The 21,207-nt window shown below is 41.9% G+C and overlaps 3 protein-coding genes across 4 annotated transcripts in view; all 3 read right to left on the bottom strand.

Annotated features, from left to right (window-relative positions):
- Positions 1-1,211: 1,211 nt before the first annotated feature.
- Positions 1,212-4,674, bottom strand: rpl22l1 (ribosomal protein L22-like 1). Its single transcript, XM_080752295.1, has 4 exons — positions 4,522-4,674; positions 2,986-3,102; positions 2,122-2,243; positions 1,212-1,516 (listed from the first exon to the last, which is right to left on the bottom strand). The coding sequence occupies exons 1-4, from the start codon at positions 4,528-4,530 to the stop codon at positions 1,366-1,368; spliced, it is 399 nt and encodes a 132-aa protein (XP_080608421.1). The 5' UTR covers positions 4,531-4,674; the 3' UTR covers positions 1,212-1,365.
- Positions 4,675-7,676: 3,002 nt separating this feature from the next.
- Positions 7,677-15,619, bottom strand: eif5a (eukaryotic translation initiation factor 5A). Of its 2 annotated transcripts, none has more exons than XM_080751603.1 (5): positions 15,578-15,619; positions 13,345-13,532; positions 10,736-10,840; positions 9,252-9,383; positions 7,677-8,884 (listed from the first exon to the last, which is right to left on the bottom strand). In XM_080751603.1, exons 2-5 carry the CDS (start codon positions 13,510-13,512, stop codon positions 8,822-8,824), a joined length of 468 nt encoding a protein of 155 aa, XP_080607729.1. In that variant the 5' UTR covers positions 13,513-13,532; positions 15,578-15,619; the 3' UTR covers positions 7,677-8,821. The 2 variants fall into 2 exon arrangements, with proteins under 2 accessions (XP_080607729.1, XP_080607728.1); XM_080751602.1 differs by having other exon boundaries at positions 15,454-15,588.
- Positions 15,620-20,793: 5,174 nt separating this feature from the next.
- Positions 20,794-21,207, bottom strand: part of LOC308306673 (TRAF2 and NCK-interacting protein kinase-like) — a gene marked incomplete at its 5' end in the record, with an annotated part of 119,515 nt that continues 119,101 nt past the window's right edge. Inside the window, one exon of the mRNA XM_080751714.1 lies at positions 20,794-20,884. Coding sequence (XP_080607840.1) covers positions 20,801-20,884 — 84 coding nt within the window. The 3' untranslated portion in view covers positions 20,794-20,800. The remainder of the gene's footprint in view (positions 20,885-21,207) is intronic.

Below are 21,207 nucleotides of genomic sequence, written 5' to 3'. Positions count from 1 at the left end.
GCACACACACACAATTGAGGGGAAAAACAAGAACACTGGACATCATTATTTCAGAAGAGGGCAAGCTGGACGCTGATCTAAGACCTCTCCACAACATTCCAAATACCTGCTTATATAATTTATCATCTTTTTGCTCTTTTCAAGATTTTCCCTTTTTTTTTTTACTATATCTTGTGAAACCCAATCTTTGATTTGTTTCTGCCTTGGAGATAAATTAGGCGTCAGCACCATCTAGTGGTCTTAGAACATGTTTCTGTAACTATATCAGTTTTCATCGTTGACATTTCAGATTTTACACAAATGCAAATCAGAATGATAGACCCAATACCAACTATTGATGTTATTTTGGTGATGCTAATGCAGAGACAACATAATAGGCTAAATACCATACCAGAGGAACACATGGTTCATAACATAACATTCAACAGAAACTGCAGACATTAACAATAGTGAAGTAATTTCATACAGATCGCATAATGTAGGCTATATGCAATGGCTACAGGTTTTGGCTCTAGTTCAAGCTCTTCAGAATCTCTCCTGACTGTGGAGGTTTGTCTAGGATTAGGTCTAAAAAATACTCAGCAGACATGAGGTGGTTATGAAACATTACCTACAATCACAATCAGCCAGGCACAGTAGTTCAACTAGAACTTCACTCTGTGGAGGTGCCAACTCACTGGTGGTCAGCAATGGCCTTATTCAGTACCATGGAGGTGTGCTGAAAACATACCCAAAGAAAACAGTAAAGCTTTGCCAACCATTATCTTTTGATAAAATGCTGCCAATAGTTCCATCAAAAAGTGAATAAGAACAGCTGTTGTTCTGCAAGCTTATAGTTACTGAATGTGAACAATACAATATTTCATTTTCATACACAAATCGAAATGGTATATTGGGTTAATTTTTCCCCAAGACCTTTGCAAATCTCACCCAAGAAATAACGCATAAGGGTAAAGGTCACACCAAAGAATCTTCCCTGCTGATAAGTGGATTCTGCCAATGCATTTCAATGGGAATGGAGCAGGTGTTTGGAAAAATCCTGTTTCTCAAAAGATCCGCTCCATATGGCAACCATACTTTGGTGTGAACGTACCCCAATATATACAAAAAAGAAATAAAATTAAACTTTGTGGCTCCCTCGCAGGCTGGTCCTGCAGATGTACATTTATCATTAGTAAATAATTTGACAGTAAATAAAACATTCAGTCAAATTAAATGGTATTTCTTTATTCTCTGTCAGTGTCACATTGGAGTTTTTTTTTTATGTAGTGGCGCTTTAGCAGTCCATTCTGACATTCGCAGACAATATTCTTTAACCAACTACTACGCTAAACCTAGTAGTGTTTAGCCGTCAACATGCGCCCTTCACTCGTCTGCATCCGACCCTTCATCATCATCATCCTGACTGATCTGGAAGTAGCGTAGCTCGTATGACTCTTTGTCGGACGCCACCACCCTCAGCCAGTCACGGAGGTTATTCTTCTTCAGGTACTTCTTGGTCAGGTATTTCAGGTACCTGCATTGACGATAACAACAAAAACGAGAGATGGGATTACATTTTCTATTACAGGCACAAGAGGAAGTCGTCTAATGGAGTATGTATTTGTGGTTCAAGTTCACAAAGGGCATTAGGGTGACTTCCCAGTAAAAATACAAAATCTGCATGCATGCGTTGTATGGAACGTCAGTCTACAAATTAAGTCACTAAATTGGAGGGAGTTAAGAGTGTGAAATCTGAAGCTCTTGCTGTTCTTCTCAATAAGCATTTGAGAGAAACTGGTATAGAGGAAAAGTAGATACCAGTGATTCCCCAGTCTTTTTGGGGAAAAATGCACACTAAAGGTCAAATCCAAATCTCAAGCCACAGGCACAACCCTACATATTAGTGTAGACATAATTAAAGTAGAAAACATTTTCACGTTAAACCCAACTACAATGAAGAGTTAGTCAGAAGTCTGTTACACGTTCTGTCTTTTTAATTGTCACCATAAATGCCAATACTGTTAAATCCGATCATCAGTCTTTGCATAACATCATCCTGTTACGCTTGCTTTAGGTTGCTCTACCACTAAGCCTATGACTCAATAAAAGTATACAGAATACTGATCAAGCTCAACTCACCTCTTGGAGAACTGCTTCTCAGACGTGACATTGATCTTGTTCTTGACACGGCTGATCTGGACCACATTAGTCAGATTCCCCGTCTTCCCGTTGACCTTTATCCTCTCATTGAGGAAGGTTTCCTATTGAACAGAAGCACAGTGACACACTAGGGAAGAGAACCCTAGTGTTTGTTTCGACCTAGGGAAGGGAACCCTAGTCCATACACAGGATTAGCCACTCACTCTCCAACTATGACAATTGCAAACTTCAACTTGTTGGCTGAATATATGTGTGAGAGAGAGGCAGAGAGAGAGAAGCAGAGAGAGAGAGAGAGAGAGAGAGAGAGAGAGAGAGAGAGAGAGAGAGAGAGAGAGAGAGACTCTCTAAATAAAAGTTTCCACCTACAAGTAGGGATGGGAGGATATGAACATTTCATATCACAATTATTGTGACAAAAGAAATCACGATTTAAGATATCGCGATAATCAAAACCATTATCCTGGGATGGAACATTTGCCAAAAAATAGCAGATCTACAAGCTCAAAACGTGTTGTGAGCTTAGATCGGCTATTTTTTGGCAAAGACATTTGATAGAGTAAAAAAAAAAAGTATTAAGTATGTATATTATAAGTACATTTTACCAATTATAGAGGTTCTAAATTAGAACGTAATACCAGATATCCAGCTCGGCAAACAAAAGGTGAATTGATCCCAGTGCATGACGGAGGACCATATCACGACATATTCAATTTCCACAATACGATTATCCTGAGTGTTTTTTATCACGATAAATTATAATATCGCTTATCGTCCCATCTCTACATCGTCCCATCTCTAAAGTGACTTACAATACTTACATACAAAGTACTTTCAGAAACTTACAAAGTTGCCGGAGTCCAGAATGCCGTCCTCTACTGGGTGAGTCAGGTCCAGGGTGAACCTCCATCCTGCTCCCTTTTTGGACTTCTTACTCTTAACGATGGGTTTCTTCACTTTAATCTAAGAATAAGATTATATAAAAATAAAAACACAGCAGTTCAAATATTATGCTGGAAGAGTAATAACCAGTTTGATTGAAGAGTGTATTAGCAGTTTGCAATAGAAAAAAAGTACAGTTTCATGTAGGGTGACCAGACGTCCCGGTTTACCCGGGACTGTCCCGTTTTCAAGCTGCGTGTCCCGGTGTCCCGACAAATATCTCTAAAACACTAATATGTCCCGGTTTTCAACATTCACTTCAAAATTGTCTCGGTTTTTCCCAGAATTAAGATAATAGTAGCTAGCTTCTTTAGTAAAAGAAAAACATGAACAATGACAGTGAAATTGTTGTTTGGAAGATATGTTACATGTTGACTGACTTTAATAAAGTATAATATTAAAAAAAAGATAATAGTAGCCGTTTTCAGTGGTTGCATAGACATTTATCATGTTCTTTTCATGAAAACATGCTCACCTAAACAATCATAAAACAAGAACAAATTCATCGCGTGTCTGAATTCAATGCTGAGGTTGTTTGACAATCACGCACTGCCTGTATGCAACCCTGTGGTGTGTATGTGCGCGTGCACGAACGTTAGAGAATGGTCACGCGCGAGCGCGGTAACGTGCGCATTGCTTTTAGGGTTGCGCATTGCTTTTAGGGTCCCGGTTTTAGGCAACAGTGGTTCGTGTCCCGGTTTGAGCGGCTGAAAATATGGTCACCCTAGTTTCATGTCAAGTACAAATCACTGGTACAAAGTCAACTAAAACTTAAAGGAGATCCTAGTAAGCTTTACGGCTTATTTACACAGGAACCACTAAGAGTTTGGCTGAGGCCCCAGTGAGAATTGAACTCACGACCCCTGGTTTACGAGACCAGTGCTCTAACCCCTGAGCTATGGAGCCAGTGGTGTTGTACATTTACTTAACTACAATTTTAGGTATTTGTACTTTACTTGAGCATTTCTAAATTTCAATACGTTTAAATTACTTCTGCTACACTACATCTCAGATCCAAACATTGTACTTTGAGTAGGCCTACTTTAAGTACGCTGTGAAACAAATAGCCTACTTTTGTACTTTTACTCAAGTACATTTTGAATTCTGGACTTTTACCTGTAACAGTATTTCTAAATGGCAATATTGATAGGTCTACATTTGAGTACTTTATCCATCACTGATTACCCAACTTTCAAGTTTACTGAAAATTCACCTAATGCAATGAATGAAAGCAACACGTGTTAACAGTTAGCGGCTAATGCTAACATGTAGCACCGTTTATTCCCCGAGTCACGACCAAAACAGTGCACTGCACGCAGTGCGAAGCAACGTTGGTAGGGGCAAGGTTATTATGAGTACACAATTGTGTATTATGCTCCCCAAAACTATCTCCAATTGTCAATATGAGCCTAACTAAAATGAGGAGCTATCTGTACATACCGGCGACATGTTGAGCGAAGGGCTGAAAAGAGAGAGCCGGTAGTGACGCAGGTCGCATATGCTGCTCTGTCACGTCAGCTGATACAGGAAGACTGGGCACCAAGGAAGAAGTGGGCACCTCAATGTTAAAGGCTTAAGTTGCTCGACTCAGTATTCAGAATGCTGGTGCTGTAATGGGATGTATAGATAGGGAGTGCCGCTGTCAGGACAAGATGTGCACGTCTGCCATATCTACTCTACATCCGGCGGTTGCAACTTACGGCACACAATATGATGTTGTGATTGGCTTTTCCTCTTCAAACCTTTATTGAACAAGGACTAACAACATCCCCCAAAGTAACTTTTAATAATAATTAACAGTAGGCTACTGCATTCATTCTTATTGCCTTTAATAATAAATAACAGCATTAATTCTTATTGCGGAAAATTCCAAGTAACTTTTAATAATAAATAACAGTACTGAGGTACCCCCCTGAGGACCGGTGGTCTGCGAGAAACCTCAGTGTGAGTCAGCCGTCCTGCGGGGGTTTCTCACCGCAGACCACGGGGCGAGGTCCGTGACTGACCGTGAGTGGTGGTCTCCCGTTGGCCGTGAGTAGCCGCCCTGCGGGGGTCTCTCGCCGCTGACCCCCGCACCTCTCACGGACCTCCAGCGGAGGTGCGGGGGTCAGTGGCTCTGTGGTCAGCAGCGGGGGTCTCGCCGCTGACCACCGGGGCCGCTCCCGCGGCGAGAGACCCCCGCAGGGCGGCTGACTCACGGCTACCGTGCAGGGATGCGTCGACCCTCCACCGGGAGACCCGATGGTCACCTCTCGCTGCCGACCACGGAGCCGCTGACCCCCGCACCTCTCACGGACCTCCAGCGGAGGTCCGTGAGTGGTGCGGGGGTCAGTGGCTCTGTGGTCAGTGGCGGGGGTCTCGCCGCTGACCACCGGGGCCGCTCCCGTTCGTGGTCGGCGGCGAGAGACCCCCGCAGCGCTGCTGACTCACGGCTAGTCCGTCGACCCTCCACCGGGAGACCCGATGGTCACCTCGCCTCAGCGGCTCCGTGGTCAGCGGCGGAGGTCTCGCCGCTGACCACCGGGGTCACGGGGTGTCTCTCACCGCTGATATTTATTATTAAAAGAAACTATTCACTATATTATTAATATAGAAACTATTTACTATATTATTATTATTACTATATTAAAATACACTTACTTACTATATTATTAATATAGTAAATAGTTTCTTCTAATTATAAATATTCTTAAAGAAACGTGTTATTTTCCTGTGTTCAATAAGAATTAATAATCCATGTAGCTGTAGTATTCTAAAAACTACTGAGCACCGGTGGCTGTGTTGGGTGGCGAAAACAGCCGATCTACAAGCCCACAAAGCGTTGCGCTTGCTATGCGTTTTGAGCTTGTAGGTCTGCTGTTTTTCAGCAGAGCGCCGGAAGCGAGCAGAAAAGGCAGACCGCGCAGATATTTGACCCACACCGCCTCTTATTATAGAATCTCTTTGATCTAGCTTTTTATTTCTGTGCTAATACTGCCCTACTGTCTGTCTGGTCCGACGAGGATTTCACAGACCCTACGAGGGCTCAACTTCAGTCAAAATAAACTAAACTACTTGACTACTCACCTAACCAAAGGTAAAGTTTTGCGTAGTTGAAAGTCTATTCTCCGTGGAGGGAAACTCTCAGCACCCCAACCACTCTGTAAAATACATTATCTTTGTAATGAAATAAAACGCACGCACCTTGAGCCACCCAGCGGCCACCGCAGACACAACCAAGGACACAACCCGGAAATAAGCGGCGGTCGAGTTGGATGGGTTTTATTTCAATACAAAAATTGTGTATTTTACAGAGTGGCTGGGGTGCTTAGAGGTTTCCACAGAGGAGAATTGACTTTCAACAACGCAAAACTACCTTTGGTTTGCTGAGTAGCGAAGAAGTAATGTTTATTTTGACTGAAGTTGAGCCCTTGTAGGGGCTGAGAAATCCTGGTCTAGTGTTTTAGCCAGCCGCCCGTCAGAGCGTCTACTGCCCTACGTGAGCAGGCTGTTTTTCTCTTTTTTTCCCCAATTATTAATATCTTTTTGTATTTATTTATTTTAATGTTCCTCTCTCTCTCTACACACACAGCCTTTTGAGGCACTTACAAGTACATTTCCCATTGACTTGTCCAGGCACAAAAGTCACTAGTCCGGATAGAAGTGTGCCATTTCAGTCATTTCTTTTTCAGTTTTATTTAATTTGGCTATTAAAGACCCCCCCCCCCCGGCCCACTCCACTGCAGTCCAAAGTCTGCATAGCGCATACAGCACAAATGCATTGTGCTCAGTCTACATGAAGAATAAATATGCCCCAACTTATTGGGGAAAAGGGTGGAACTCCATTTACATCGGTTGCCCATTTCAGCAGCCGTCTCTTTGTAGTCGATAGGCTACAAGGGCAGGGTCGCCCTGTACACCCTGATAAGTGGACCATGTGGTCAATCATTGACAGGCAGCCTAGTAGTGCAGTTGGCAATGGCACTTTTTACTGCCAGTGTTTGTGCATTTAGCAGCACTATTAAGTCCTCTCTTGCTTCTTTAGGTGGATGAATCACTTTTTTTGTCTTGATGAGTCAGAGAATCCATTACTGTCAGGGCGTGCACAGAAATACATTTGTACTTACTGTAGACATCAGCGGCAGCTTTCAAAAACTTCCAGCGACCATACAAAATCCTAACCAAACTCTGAACCTAAAATACCGTGTTGACCTGGAAAGAACCCACTAGAATAGAATTCTCTTCTTACAATGGCAACTCTAAGCTCCAATGAAGCACAGATGATTTCCAAGAGGGTGGCATGCGAGTCATCCATTGGTGTTGCAAATTAAACAGCCGCTGACAAAAAGAGTTAGTGTCATAAGCCCTTTTAAGTAATTTCAGTCTCACAGGGTGTGGCTCCAACTGCTTCAAACAGCGCCTTTATCACCGCATCCAGCTTACCTCACTTATTGCCCAATGTCAAGATGCTACATTTTCCCCACAGTAGACCGTGGCAGCTTTTTTTTGGAAATTTTGTATGAATACCCCCAGTCCCCACCCAAACAAAGTAACTCGCGGCATAAGCTTGAGTAGTGGACAAAACCTCCATGAATAAAAGAAACAGTTTGAGGTCATGTTTTTCCATTTTTACCTTTTATTTTTTTTGCCATCTCCAGTCAGGTGACAAAGGCCTCGAGTGAACAAAATACTTTTGCAAACTCTACCATCCTTCCCTCCCCGATCGAGCCCCTCAAACAAAATTTTAAGTAATACACCTCACTGCAAACTGCCTCCCACAACATTCTGGAGGCCCACACCTTTGCACACTCACGCCTCAAAAACACACCTTGGATATTTGGTGGGGGGGGGTGGGGGTGATGACACCAGGGCATCGGGGCACGGCCTAAGTTGCCACGGTGACAAGAGGTAAGCGCACAGGACCCTCACGCCCCTCAACTTTTAATACAGACAAGAGACTGGCATTTAGAGAAATCACTGAAGTTTGTTTCCATTAGGGGAAAGTTCTCTTTTCTTCGTGCTTGTTTGAAATGCTAGGGGGTACGCCTCAAGTGCTTTTTTTTTTTTTTTTAGTGCTAGCCACTTGCAATTCCCATTTTGGGGGGTGGGGTTAGGCATCTCATCCTTGTTGCATCTGTGTGATCGGAACCGGAGACAAAAGCCCTGCTGGAAAGCCTGAATGTCAGCAAGAGGGACAACCTAACTAGTGTTAAGGATTCTATTTAAAAGGGGTCTAACCTTTCAATCTGCTCGTTTCACAACAAAAAGGAAAAAAATAAACAACCACCATTCCCCCCATAAAAAGGCATTAGGCCTGCTATTATTTACTCTAAAGAATATAAAAAAATAATCATACAAAAGCTAAATCCGGTTGTTATTTCAACATTCAGGAATGTGAGTGGCGAGACATTTTGAAGTCGAAAATAAAAACGGGAATGAGCAACTATTCTGCTATTTTTACATTTATTCTTTTCCTTCATAAAGTAGAATGTTGCCAAACAAAACCTCAGTGATTCAGGCGTTAAAGACCACACGCAGTTAGTGAGCCACGGTGGAATAAAACAAAACAAGGTCCTAACAGCAGTAGATTCAGAAGATGTAGAAAAAAATAGAATTGAGAGAGCGAGAGAATTGGGGGGGATTATCACAACAGAACAATTGAGGTTGTCCGTGAAGGCCGTCGCTTTGGTGACAGAACCAATGAGAATGCAGGAGACCGGTGGTGGGCGGTTCTTGTTGCGCTTGGGCAGCAAGGTTCTTCCTACTTGTTCATGGCCTTGATGGCCACAGCGCACTCTTCTCCCATGGCAGCCAGCACAGAGACCTGCAACCATGGACAAATGGAGCAAATGAAGCAAGGAAAAACGTTACCAGATGGATCACAATCTGCATCCGCAAAATACATGTTCATCCTGTTTTGTTGCAAGAACTGTAACTACTTTAAACACCAGATTTTTGATGGCTAGTGGTGTCTGGGGGGGAAAAAAAGAAAAAAGAAAACTGCCACCACTGCCCTGGCTGATTGAGACCCCTAGTGATGAAGAATCATCTGAATCATTTCATATCAGAAGCATTTCAGGTTCAATGCCATGGAACGTCCCAACAGCAAGACTAGCATATAGTTGGTGTTTATTCATTGGACTGCATACTACAAATTAAAATGGGGAAAAAGGTGAACAACTTTGACTTACCATGAATTCCTCACCAGCTTCAAACTTTGACAAGATTTCCTTTCCCAGGTCACCTTCAGGACATCGCAGGTCTTCCCTGATGTCTCCATTATCAGACATCAGAGACATGAAATCTTCACTGATGTTGAGAAGCTGGATAAGGGGAGGGGAAAAAAAGAACATGCATGCAATCATGAATATTGTCCTATAGTCAAAATGAAGCCATTCATTATCTGCAATAAAGGCATCCGATTGTATACTCTGTGCCAAGATCACATTCTGCACCAGAAGATGGCACTTCTGAAGCTGACTTTTCTACACCATAACATAACATTGATGTGAATTTACAGGAAAAGTTCAATGGCAAAAATACACATCCCCGAAAACCGCAATAAACCCTGCATCATCAGAGGGGTGACAGAAGTGCCAGAATATTTGTCATTAGACAATACATTAAACATACAAACATCTACAGATATGTCAACCACAGGCTTCCGTAACAATGTTGTCCGAATATCAATGAGATTAATATACTAATAGAAGCAGACAAAATCCAGCTTCAATGTGTATCGCGTCTACTATAAAGCCCGTTTTATTCTTTTAGTATGGGAATCTTTCCATCATGTTTGTGGTCCCTATGCAGTCCAGTAACAAAGGTGGAGGTAGTTTATCTGCCAATGATAGGTCAAACAAAAACACTTTATGGCCAAATCAAACATTTGCACAGACCAAATCACTGGTAACTACTAGGTAACTGAACAAATGACTAGGGCTGTCAGACTGTAAATGGCTTTGCAGTGCAAAAAACATCCACTTTGACCGCCACCTTTCCAATACCACTTAATTAGTCATCGGCTAAGGCCATGGCTACACGGAGCTGGATATTTGTGCTGTTGGGGCTTGCAGCCACAGCTGGATATTTTGGCCACGAAGCTGGATATTTTTTAAACTGGATAAATAAGTGGAGAGATTGAAAAATATCCGATTCACTGGATCCGTGTAGACATGGAACCCGGATATCTCTGAAGACTTTACTGTGTGTGTGCTTGTTAGACCTAGATATCTTTGTCGTGTGGACCTAGATATTTTTCTATGTGGATATCTGAAAAACCTGGATATATGAAATATCCAGCTCCGTGTAGCCATGGCCTTAATGTAACATGTAAAGGGGGAAATTGGGGAATGAAGTAAAAAGCTGGGTTGTCAACATTCTTGAGGTCAATTAGAGTGATGCTCTTCCAAAGCCAAAATTTATGTGGAACTGACCTTGAGGGGCTGGTCAATTACACACACACAAGTGCCCATTTCCGACCATCGCCCGGCAACCACTTTAAACCACAGGATTAAACTCTTCAATGACTAAATAAAATAATACAGTACAGCACTTCAGCCAGGAAGACAGACAGCAGATTGCTTCATTTCTGTCTGAAGGCATGGTAGTGTCAAGTCAGCTGAGGGCATCTTTTCCTTTGTCCTCTAAAAAACACAGCAGGGTTATAACCTACCTGGTAGTCTGTACGCTTGATGGCAGGGACGTCCATGTTGTGGGTGGAGGGGCACATATCTTCATACTTCTTGTTGGTAAAGATGTCAATACCAACCATATTAACCTGTAATATAAAGGTGGAGGAGAGTGTCAACGAAATCTCACTAGGATTTTATATTATTCTGAATATGAGTCTAACAGTAGGCATGAATGGGGCATGCAAATAGGCCGTTTTCAGTATGCGAATTGTCCATCACTGTCGGCCTCGCAATCAGGCTTGCCATTACATTTATGACTTAAGAGCTTATTAAGCTAATGGCCTCCATAAACGCACTAGTAAATACATATTGTTTGCTAAAGTTAAACCTTAAAAGAAGACATTTCAACATTTCACCTCTTTTTGCCATTATTGAACCTAAACAGGGAAAAGGGTTATGGTTCTGATAACGTGTAATCAGGACCATAGTGTGAATCCTACAATAAACCTTTAAAAAAAAAGAAATATATATAGATAGATAGATAGATAGATAGATAGATAGATAGATAGATAGATAGATAGATAGATAGATAGATAGAGAGAGTCTGCACACTGGTAATGCAGAAAAGGCTCAGTTTATTTTATTGCATGGTCAACGTTTCGATCAATCAGATCTTCAGGACATATACAGTACGTTTGTGTCGTAGATCTGATTGATTGAAACGTTGAGGGCGCAATAAAATGCAGCAGAGCCTTTTCAGCATTACCAGTGTGTTGACTCCTTTTGAGATACTGCTGCTTGTATTGCACCTGGCCCACAGATGTGCGTGCACTACCTTCATCATCATCCAGTCTTAACAGAGCATTTTATTAATTGTGAAGACCTTTGATTAATGGATTAATGGTAATTTTTTAAATGGCAATTCCTAATCACTTTTAAGCTAGGTTATTAGTAGAAATTGTTGTCAGACAACAAAACCCACCAGCTTTTTCCAATCTGCAGCTAAGATTCAAGATTCTCAAGATTGGTGTACAACAACATATTTTTAGTATACACTGTATTTGATACCCCTAAACTATTTGATACCCTGAAATAGTTCATATTAATCTTGCCAGACCTTTCACCAGGTCAACATTCACCTGCATCGAACAAATGGAACATCGAATAAATGTTATGTCGCAATATCGACATCCCCTAGTGGTCCAGCGTGTTGCTGGGGCAAGTCCTGATCCCTATCAATGGCCTTTGCGTGTGTCACTCTCCATTTCCCGTTAGTCTCACGTGGCCAGACTATTGACTCCCGTGATTTGCAAATGCTCCCATCACAGTCTGGGGGACGTTTTAACATCGCACACATTTATCCTAATATAAATAAAAAATCATCTAAGCATATTTAGCTTGCTACTTAACAGAAATAGATCTACAAGTCAAGCTCACAAATGTGTCACATTTATGCCACGTTGTCAGCTCTTAGAGCTGCTATTTTCGGGGTACGACAAAGTATTCATCTCACTGGCTGGGAGATGAAGTGAAATTAAGTAGCCTACCCCAGGTTCCCTCATTGACAACGATGTAGCAAAAACAAACATCAAATTTTCCTTTTTTACCGAATCCGATAAATAAAAGCTGCCGCTGCTGGGTAAATTAAACAACCGCCTGATCCACCCACCCTGGAACTTAAGTGACTCGCCGTGGGGTAGCGAACTCACGTTTTAAGACCAGACAACACCGTGTATTGCAAGCTTGACAACGTAGGAATGCATGTCTGGCAGAAATGCATTCCTACATTGTAAACCTTGCAATGGGCAGTGAGGATTTGTATTATAGGCCGTAGAGAAGAAAATCATTTCCATATTCATGGCTAGTCTTTGAAATATAAAGGATTTTCACTCAAGCATACAGTAGCTGATGAAGAGACAACTAAACTAGGAAAGCAAAATCTATTCCTCCTATCCTCACTCCATTCGGGTACCAGGGAACGCCAGTCTGGGGGTTGGGGTGAGGGGAGCCGTTTGGTTTAGAATTGTCGTAAATCAGTGCAACAAAAACCTGCATTATAATCATTATTATAAGAATTGCCAAAATGTATTAACATCTTGCTCATAGCCACATCTTGGCTATGTTTTAAGAGTTGAATTATCGGAGGCAGACCATTACATTATGCTAAATAAAAAAATATCTGGCAAATCTTAACCCCATAGAAACAGCTGAAGATTAGCCTCATCCAATCGCAGATTGCCAATATATTTGTCATGTCATCCAACCTTACTTGAGTTGGCACATGGCAACACATGCATTGCACCCCAGATCTAAGAGATGCCAACTTGGTAAGTTGGCAACACATGCACCCCAGATGTAAGAGATGCCAACTTGGTAAAGGTTATTTTTGGATTTGACAGGGAGACAGAAAAGGCGGGAAAGAGGGTGCACCCTTAACACGTGAGCCACCAGAGTACCCCAAAGAGATGTCTATGTATATGCCACGTAGTTCACAAAATGTTCAAGATTAGTTAAAGAGTAAAAGTTAAAATCACCATTCCCATAGAAAGTGGCTACACAACACCAATGTCGGTCTGCCCAAAACAACTTGCCCAGGGTAGGGCAACAACTGGCTGACACCCTACACTTCAGTGTTTACTTCATACTGTACCTTAGCATGCCCGTGCTTGCCGGTCTTGGAGGTGGACATCTCCACAATTTTGCAGGGGCGTCCCTTCAGCACCACAAAGCCGTTTTTGCGCAGGGCAGAGCATTGCATGGGGTAGGTGGATGAGGCGCCAGACTCGGCGGTCGTGAAGTCGATATCAGGCTCTGACATGGTGAAGAGGGTCAGGGACACTGCAAAAGAAACACTCTGGATCAATTCATAAGCCAGTGATGCTTGTATGCAGCACAATAGACAATATCTATCCACCTGTTTCCGCAAGACTTTACTGTAGCATTATCTGCAGGACACTTCCGGTTAACAGCAGACATACAAGCTCACATCGCGTCGCAGATGCAACCGTTGTGAGCTTGTAGATCACTCGGCTGCGACGCCGGAAATGCCGCTCGCCTCCTGCGCAATGCAAGATGGGATGTTGGAAAGTTGTGGATACAGATTTCTTTTTAACACAAAACTATTCTTCCATCAGGTCAAAAAGCTGAATTAGCCAACTAACGGGTTCAAAACACGTATGAGCTTGTAGATCAGTCTTTTCAACCAAATGTTTGCATATTCTATAAGACATGCTGAGAATAAGGGACTTTTGGGTTCATGTGGTTGATCAGGGCCAATGCCATTCAACAGGCACCTGATGGGCTGACATTGTTCAGAAAACATTTTTGTCTCATTTGATAATCAAAAACACAAAGCTAGATCAAGCTCGAGATGGCAGGTCTAGTTGATTTTTATGATTCACTGCCAACAGAAATCACATGTAGCAACATAGTAGGAACGTGACATTTACATGTTTTATTACATGCAAGCACGTGTGCAATCTGTGCATGGACACAAGTGCACTCTGAAGATCCACGCGCCGTTTTGTTCATTAATTCTCACAACAGACCAGCAAATTGACGTCCCTCCCCTCCACACACACACACACACACCCACCCACCCTGACGGCTGGTTAAAAGTTGTCACATCATGCGAGCTTTCTGCGACAAAGCTAAAATGCTAGTACAAGCTAGCCGGCTGCGATCGCGAGACTAACTAAAGGCTTCCTCATGGTCCGTCGCCCCTCCTCTGGAACACAAATCCAGCAGACATTTGACAGCCTGCTAAATTGGGATTAACACAACACCAACAAAAAAGATCAGCAGTGACCGAGTCGAAAATGACAGTTTCATAGGACCGCTGTCTATAATCAGTCAGCTCTGCAACCGGCTGCTGCTATTCTCAAGTTAACAAACTACATGAATCAATGAACGTTAGCAGAATGCTTTAGATCTGCAGCCAAGGCCAATTATAGTTGAGAGGTTTCTGAGACCAAAACATGGCACAGATCCATAAGCATGTAGGCCCAGGTAGCAGGTATGACTGGTCTGGTCATGTTAGGAATCATTTAACTCACAGATTAGCTCAAACCACGCCAGACAGCCATGAACTACAACGACTTCTAAAGCCAAAGTATAAAATAAAGTGAATCCAGGCAATACCACTGGCCCCGATAACGAATAACTCATTTCATTTTAAGTTTAGTTACTAAGATGGAGGCCACACTGTTGGCATACACAACGCTACTAGCGGCGTGTGAGTGAGGACTCGGGCTAGTAGATTCATTTCACAGCTGACAACCAAAAAGCCGTTATTTTATCAACACCTAGCTATCCTCCCGTGCTCTATTTATGGTTACGTCATAAGTCGGATGGCTTGTCGCGCGACATCGTGTTCATTTAGCACCCGTGTGTTCGCTAGCTAGCGTCCCGATTAGCCTAGCCTCCATTCAACTTCTCAACGCTAAACTATAACGGAAAAAACGAACAATTCCCGTCCACGCGGAGGGAAGGTGGTCGTTTTTTTGAATTACAACGTTTCGATAAAAGACTCGTTTCTTGTCTCGTTGCCGCACGGGAACGACAGGTTGTTTAAAAAACGAGGGGCAGTGCGGGGTTGTCTACTGAACAGGCCGCATGTTCTCTTTCTCTTTTGATTCGGTACAACATGGACCCACACCCAGCACTGAAGCACAGCCACGGTGCTAACACACCGACAGAGGGAAAAACTCTACCCCGGAATAAACCTCTCCCTCCCCGGGTAGCCCTGACCTCCACTCACCGGCTCGACAAAACGAAGCGAATGGCTGAGAGACGGTAGACTCGCTTTACATTCACTTGTCGGGTTTATTATCTTTTTTAATATCACCCCGTTTAGACAGAAACACGCGCCATGCCACACTTACCTTCCAAGAAAAAGAGGACCGGTTATACGCATGCGCGGCCAACTTTACCGCAGGGAGGAGGAGGGAGGGAGGGGGGACTTCCGGCTAGCGACGAGCAGAAAGGGTTGCCAGGTTTGTGAAGCACTCGAGCAGTCTATGCCCTATTATACTCTATGCTATGGCTGTGTGCCAGCCAGGGCTCTTCAACTTTTCCAGGCCAAGGACCCCTTAGTTGAGAGAGAGATGAAGCAGGGACCCCCACAACCTGTTCATAGATTCCATATAGTTTCATTGTTTGACAGCACAATCGTCAGTATGTTTTGTATTCATGTCAATTTGTGTTTTCAGATATTTAAACCACTTGAACTGTCCTTAACTTGACCTTTTACTCTGTAATTAGTCAGATCTTTTCCCCCTCTACACCAAAGCTCTTTGCTAAAAATAGCCGATCTACAAGACACAGAGGCATCGTTTCAGAAATAAATAGGGGGTGGCAGTAAATGAGAAAATAAGTTAAATTTCTAAACTAGCTAATATAGTGGATCTACAAGCTCTCCATGAGCTTGTAGATCAAAATAGATCTACAAGCAGATCAAAATAGGGATGCCACTTTGAAAGTGGTTAATAAATTAAACTGCAATAGTAATAAACCGCATACAATAAACCGATATAACACGTGTCACATCGATTGCGATGAAATCAGATTCATCTGCTAAACAATTCAAGAGTTGGGGACAATATTATTATGCATAAAATAACTGAATTTAAGGTTAGGCCTAAATGTGAACCCTAGAGGCCCAAATGCTGCCCCTGGCTGGCAAGACACCCCCTTCCACTTGTTTCTTTTTAGTCGGTTGCCAGTACTTTATTTACAATTAGGGGCGGCATAGCTCAGGGGTAGAGAAATCCCAGTTCGAATCCGGGCTCCCCCTGAGTTAATGTCGAAGGGTCCTTGCTCCTTGGGCAAGACTCTGAACCCCTAATTGCTCCCGGTGAGTAGGTTGGTGCCTTGCATGGTTTCCTCCGCCACCGGTGTATGAATGTGTGCGTGAATGGGTGAATGTAATGCACAATCTCTGTAAAGCGCTTTGGATAAAAGCGCTATATAAATGCACCATTTACCATTTACAATTAGGCTATTAATAGTAATAGGAATGAATGACGTTTGGTCACAATTTAAACTGTACACACGTTTTATAGGCCTACAATATGATCTTGAGCATGTGTTAACTTAATGAACAATTCTGGTTAGTGATGATAAAGATAAGGGGTTGCCAGATTTGAAGAATTGGAGTGGAGGACCTCCACCCCCTCCCAGCCAGTTACATCGCCATAATCCTTGTGAATTATTGACATTACACAAATATTTACATACATCTTCTGTTGAGCACATTGTGAACGTTAACGATTCTTATAGTCAAATGTTATTCACATGCATGTATGATTTTAATTGTCCAGCTAGGATTTGCTTAAAGCTGCAGTCTGTAACTTGTATATGCCCTGGGATTTGAACCCTGGTCTTCCACACAAGAGACAGTCAGCATTTCTACATTCTGTCCTTATTTTTCTTCCGATCGCCAAAATAAGCCTGGGTTTCCGAGGCTACATTCTGTCAAGCTTGAGGCAGTACTACTTGTCAACCATGTGTTATACCCCAGTGATTCTCAACCTGTAGGCCAGGGCCCCCTGATGGGCCGTGAGGATATTGCACGTGGGCCCCCAAATAATTGGCAAACACTAGGATTTGAATGATAGTGGAACATTCCTATTTAGAAAAAAAGTACAAATAAAATGTAAAATAATATATTTTTCTTTAAAACCTTGAGAAGTGAGTTTTTACTGTGATACCAAAACTTAAATTATACTATGATAGTTCCATTGAGATTAATTGATTATTCAAATAAACGTGCTCTGAAAATGCATTCTGAAAATGCTCTGAAAACGCACACGGCAAGTGGGCCCTGATCTAGAAAAGGTTGAGAACCACTGTCCTCCCAATTGTTCACAATTATATTTGTTAAAAAGTTTGTCTTCTGTTGCCCACTGCAAGTCCTTTTGAATGTTAAAAGGTTTGTTTCAAACCTGGCAAACCATGGTAAGCAATCCCCCTTTTTCAATGCTGTAGAAAAATGTATATACAAAATAACATCCACAATCAATCTGAGAAGCCCTAATAGTGCTTAACGTTAAAAACACCGTAACAGTATGTTCAGATATGACATTATAATGTTGTAATGGTTTGATATATCAAGCCACTAAACCATTTGAACAATTACATTAGTAATTCATGTGGTCCACTGTTGGGCTGTGAGATTATGAGTGGTTCCCCATTAATTGGAAAAACTGTTGAATCAGAAGATTCTCATGATAATATAACATTAATATAAAAACTATGTCATAGTATTCTTTCTTTAAAACCATACAGATAAAAAGAAACAAAGTATACTATGTTAATTCCTCTGATCCAACCACAATCGATTGATTGATCATTAAAATAAATATGCTCTGAAAATGCATGCGACCTGGTCCTGACTACTTGACCCTTTTGAGACCTGAGGCCCATTCTGCAAATGCCTTCTATGGTTCTTAGTAGGTTTTGATTTTCATAACAAACATACTTTAACCACTTCAGCTCTAAATACATTTCTGCCATTTGAAAATAGCCGATCTACAAGCTCACAATGCGTCGCATTGTGAGCCTGTGAGATCTGCTATTCAAAACTTGTGAAATGGGACATTCTGCATAATGAGTACTTTCTACTTTACATGTTTACTTTTAATTTAGAATTCCAGACTTTAACTTGTAAGTATTTCTACATTGCTTTATTGATAGTTTAACTTAAGTAAAAAATGTGAGTACTTTTTCCACCACTGTTCTTGGTATAAGTCATAAAAATAGTGACAAGTTCTGCTGTACAAGGAAATGACATTTATTATCAAATTTTGAACGTCACAGAGAGTGTTCCAGATTGAGGTTGGATTCGTAGTGAGCCCAGTGATTCCGACTAGGTGAAAACATAGACATGCATTACTCACTCACACGCTCACACCTCCATACATACGTTCACAGTCAGATACGTACAAAAATCGAAATACAAATACAAATACAAATAATACCACAATAAAAACATTTTTGTTTTGTTTTAAGAAAGTCATATAGCTCCCCTCCCTCCCCCCCCCCCCCGTTCCGTAGAAAGGCAACTAAACCTTAATAATGTGAACATCCTTTCTTTTTTGTCTTTTGTTAAAATGAGCCATTAGATATAACCATAACGAAATGCTTCTCTAGTATAGTTTTTCTTTCTTTTTTTTTCTCTGGTTTCTTCCCTCTAACCCTCTAACAGACACGTCTGGCAAACAGATATGCTATTAGTTTAGCACAGCAGCTTCTGAAGACTTGAAATCCATGTTGATCTCGAGGTTCAGGGCTAATGCACTAAAACACAATACTCTATTCAAATTATTCAGAACACTGTGTCATCTGCATTTGGATTATATGAACCCACTGTCTGACAAACGCTATTAGATCTACGAACAAGGAAGCAGCAGAAAGAATGGAAATGACCCGTTTCTGTCTCGTAGGTCGTAAGCCTATTACTCACCGTCCCACTTTCATTAGCAGCTTCACCTTCTGGTGGGAAAATTAGCATACCGGTGTTAAGAGTGGTCATCCTGAAACCATATTTTGATACCTGGAGAGCATTAAGAATGCTTAAATGTATGTGAATGTACGATTCTCCTTGTAACATGTCTTGATGGATCTTATTGTATCGCTTTAGATACATACCATACAAAGACATTTCTAGAAGGTTCATGGTTTAAGATTCCAATATAAGTCTTGTGTACATGTACACGAGAGTAAGAATTACTTTTGTTGCAATCTTTTGAATACAATCAAGCCTAAGCCATTAAACCATTGATTTGGTGAGCCAAATAGAGATAATTAGTAACTAGCACTGGTTTTAAGAACAGATTTCTAGACATTGTAACATTCTAGACATTGTGACTATGATTCCTGCCAAGTAAATAGTTTGTTACAGCTACAAAACACTTTTGGCCTCGCTTCAGAAATCTATCCCCGCTGTAAAGGCTATCCTTTGCCGTCAAACATCAGTAGTTGCATGGGAAAGTATTGCCTCTAAAAAATTGCCTCATCACACAAATGTAAAAAAGCACCCCAATAAACAGTGAAAGAACTAAAAAGAAATAAAGAGGAGTTTGGGTCAGCAGTCACAACAGTTCTCAAGGTCTCGGGGTTGGTGGTTTAAGAAATCTCGCACCTGTAAGTAAATAATACGTGGTCACATTTTGCAGAGGTATTACAGAAAGTGACAGCGTACGGTTTGTGTTGTTGTTGTTGATGATGTTGTTGTTGTTCCTCAAGAAGACACAGTCAATGTGTCATTGTGTGTCAGTTTACAAAGTGAACTGTCCCTACACAGAAAAGTGAGTATTTACAAGAAGTGTAATGCCCACAGAATGGGTAGAAAATATAAATGTTGAAGAGAACAAGGGGAGCAAAGGTGAGACCACCACAAAATTGCTTGTGAGATGCCAGTCTTCTCACGAGAACAGGTGCAAACATTACATTTCTTTTTTTTCCTCTTGCGCTGTTGCAGCATTGAAGAAATATCTACAACCTTTTTCTTCTATTCCACCAGAAGGACAATGAAATGAGGAAGCAAGGGTGCACATCAACAAGTGTAAAATTGTCTCCAAATGAACTGAGATTTGGCTTATAAAACAAACTGTTTTTGGGCCCTTCCTTCTCACATGGAAGAAAATACATCAAAAGATGCACAGTTAAAATGTCACTCTAAAGTAATCCTTTTGACTTGACAGATGTTTGCTTTGCCCTGTTCTACACAGTGAACTACTCTCCGTACCGAGGCCTCATATGCCCTAACGCTACTCAACACAATGTTAGTGTCCTTTTGCCTTATGATAGCATCCCTCAGGCACAACACAAAACACCAGTGAATCTAAACAAAAGAAAACGTGTCATCTGTTGACTTGTTATGCAGTCTCTTGGTTTTTTCGTACAGTAACACTGTGGCCTGTTGCGCTCCACCCAGTGGCCGGAGGCCAGCTTTGCAGGCGAAATACTACTACAACAATGACAGCGCAGGTTGTGGTTGGTTGGAAGACAGTCTTTTCTTTTATCTGTCTGTCTTTCAGTTGGGCCCCCGTCCTCTCCTCTGGTGGCTGATGGATGGAACAGAGAAGAGGGCTGTGATGATGGAGTTACCAGTTCATCATTGAGCTTCTGTTGAGGGTCATGAAGAAGACTTGACTGCTGCCTCCCGACCGCACCGAGGCAAAAAACACCTGAAGACAAAAACAAATGTTGAGAAGGGATGCTTGAGATAAGCCCCATTTCCACAGTAGGGCCGACCCAGAACTAGAACCAGAACTTTCCAGAACCAAGAACTTTCAAGAACCAGTGAAGTTCCGGGACCAAGTTCTGCTTATGTTTCCATATAACCAGAACTAACCGGGAAGGTCCCAAAAAAGAGCAGCAGCTCTGCTGGCCCCGCCCATAGGTTCCCAGAACTACATTTTAGTTCTACCTCAGGAGCAATACCTAAAAAAGATTCCAGGAAATATATATATATATATTTCAAAAGATTCTGGTATGGTATGGTATGGTA

Source organism: Nannobrachium achirus, assembly GCF_963921795.1.
Source record: "Nannobrachium achirus genome assembly, chromosome: 21".
In the NCBI taxonomy this organism is placed as follows: Eukaryota; Metazoa; Chordata; class Actinopteri; order Myctophiformes; family Myctophidae; genus Nannobrachium; species Nannobrachium achirus.
This window is presented reverse-complemented; position numbering and strand designations above follow the sequence as displayed.

Bases quoted from the DNA above. Each gene is read 5' to 3' on its own strand.
- rpl22l1 (XM_080752295.1), bottom strand. The intron at 2,244-2,985 runs GTAAGTTTCTGA...TCTGTTCAATAG, and splicing joins TTCTGGACTCCGGCAACTTT to GAAACCTTCCTCAATGAGAG. The intron at 1,517-2,121 runs GTGAGTTGAGCT...TCGTCAATGCAG, and splicing joins GAGAAGCAGTTCTCCAAGAG to GTACCTGAAATACCTGACCA.
- eif5a (XM_080751603.1), bottom strand. From the start codon at position 13,512: ATGTCAGAGCCTGATATCGACTTCACGACCGCCGAGTCTGGCGCCTCA. The intron at 10,841-13,344 runs GTACAGTATGAA...TTTATATTACAG, and splicing joins GCAAGCACGGGCATGCTAAG to GTTAATATGGTTGGTATTGA. The intron at 9,384-10,735 runs GTAGGTTATAAC...CCCCTTATCCAG, and splicing joins TCAAGCGTACAGACTACCAG to CTTCTCAACATCAGTGAAGA.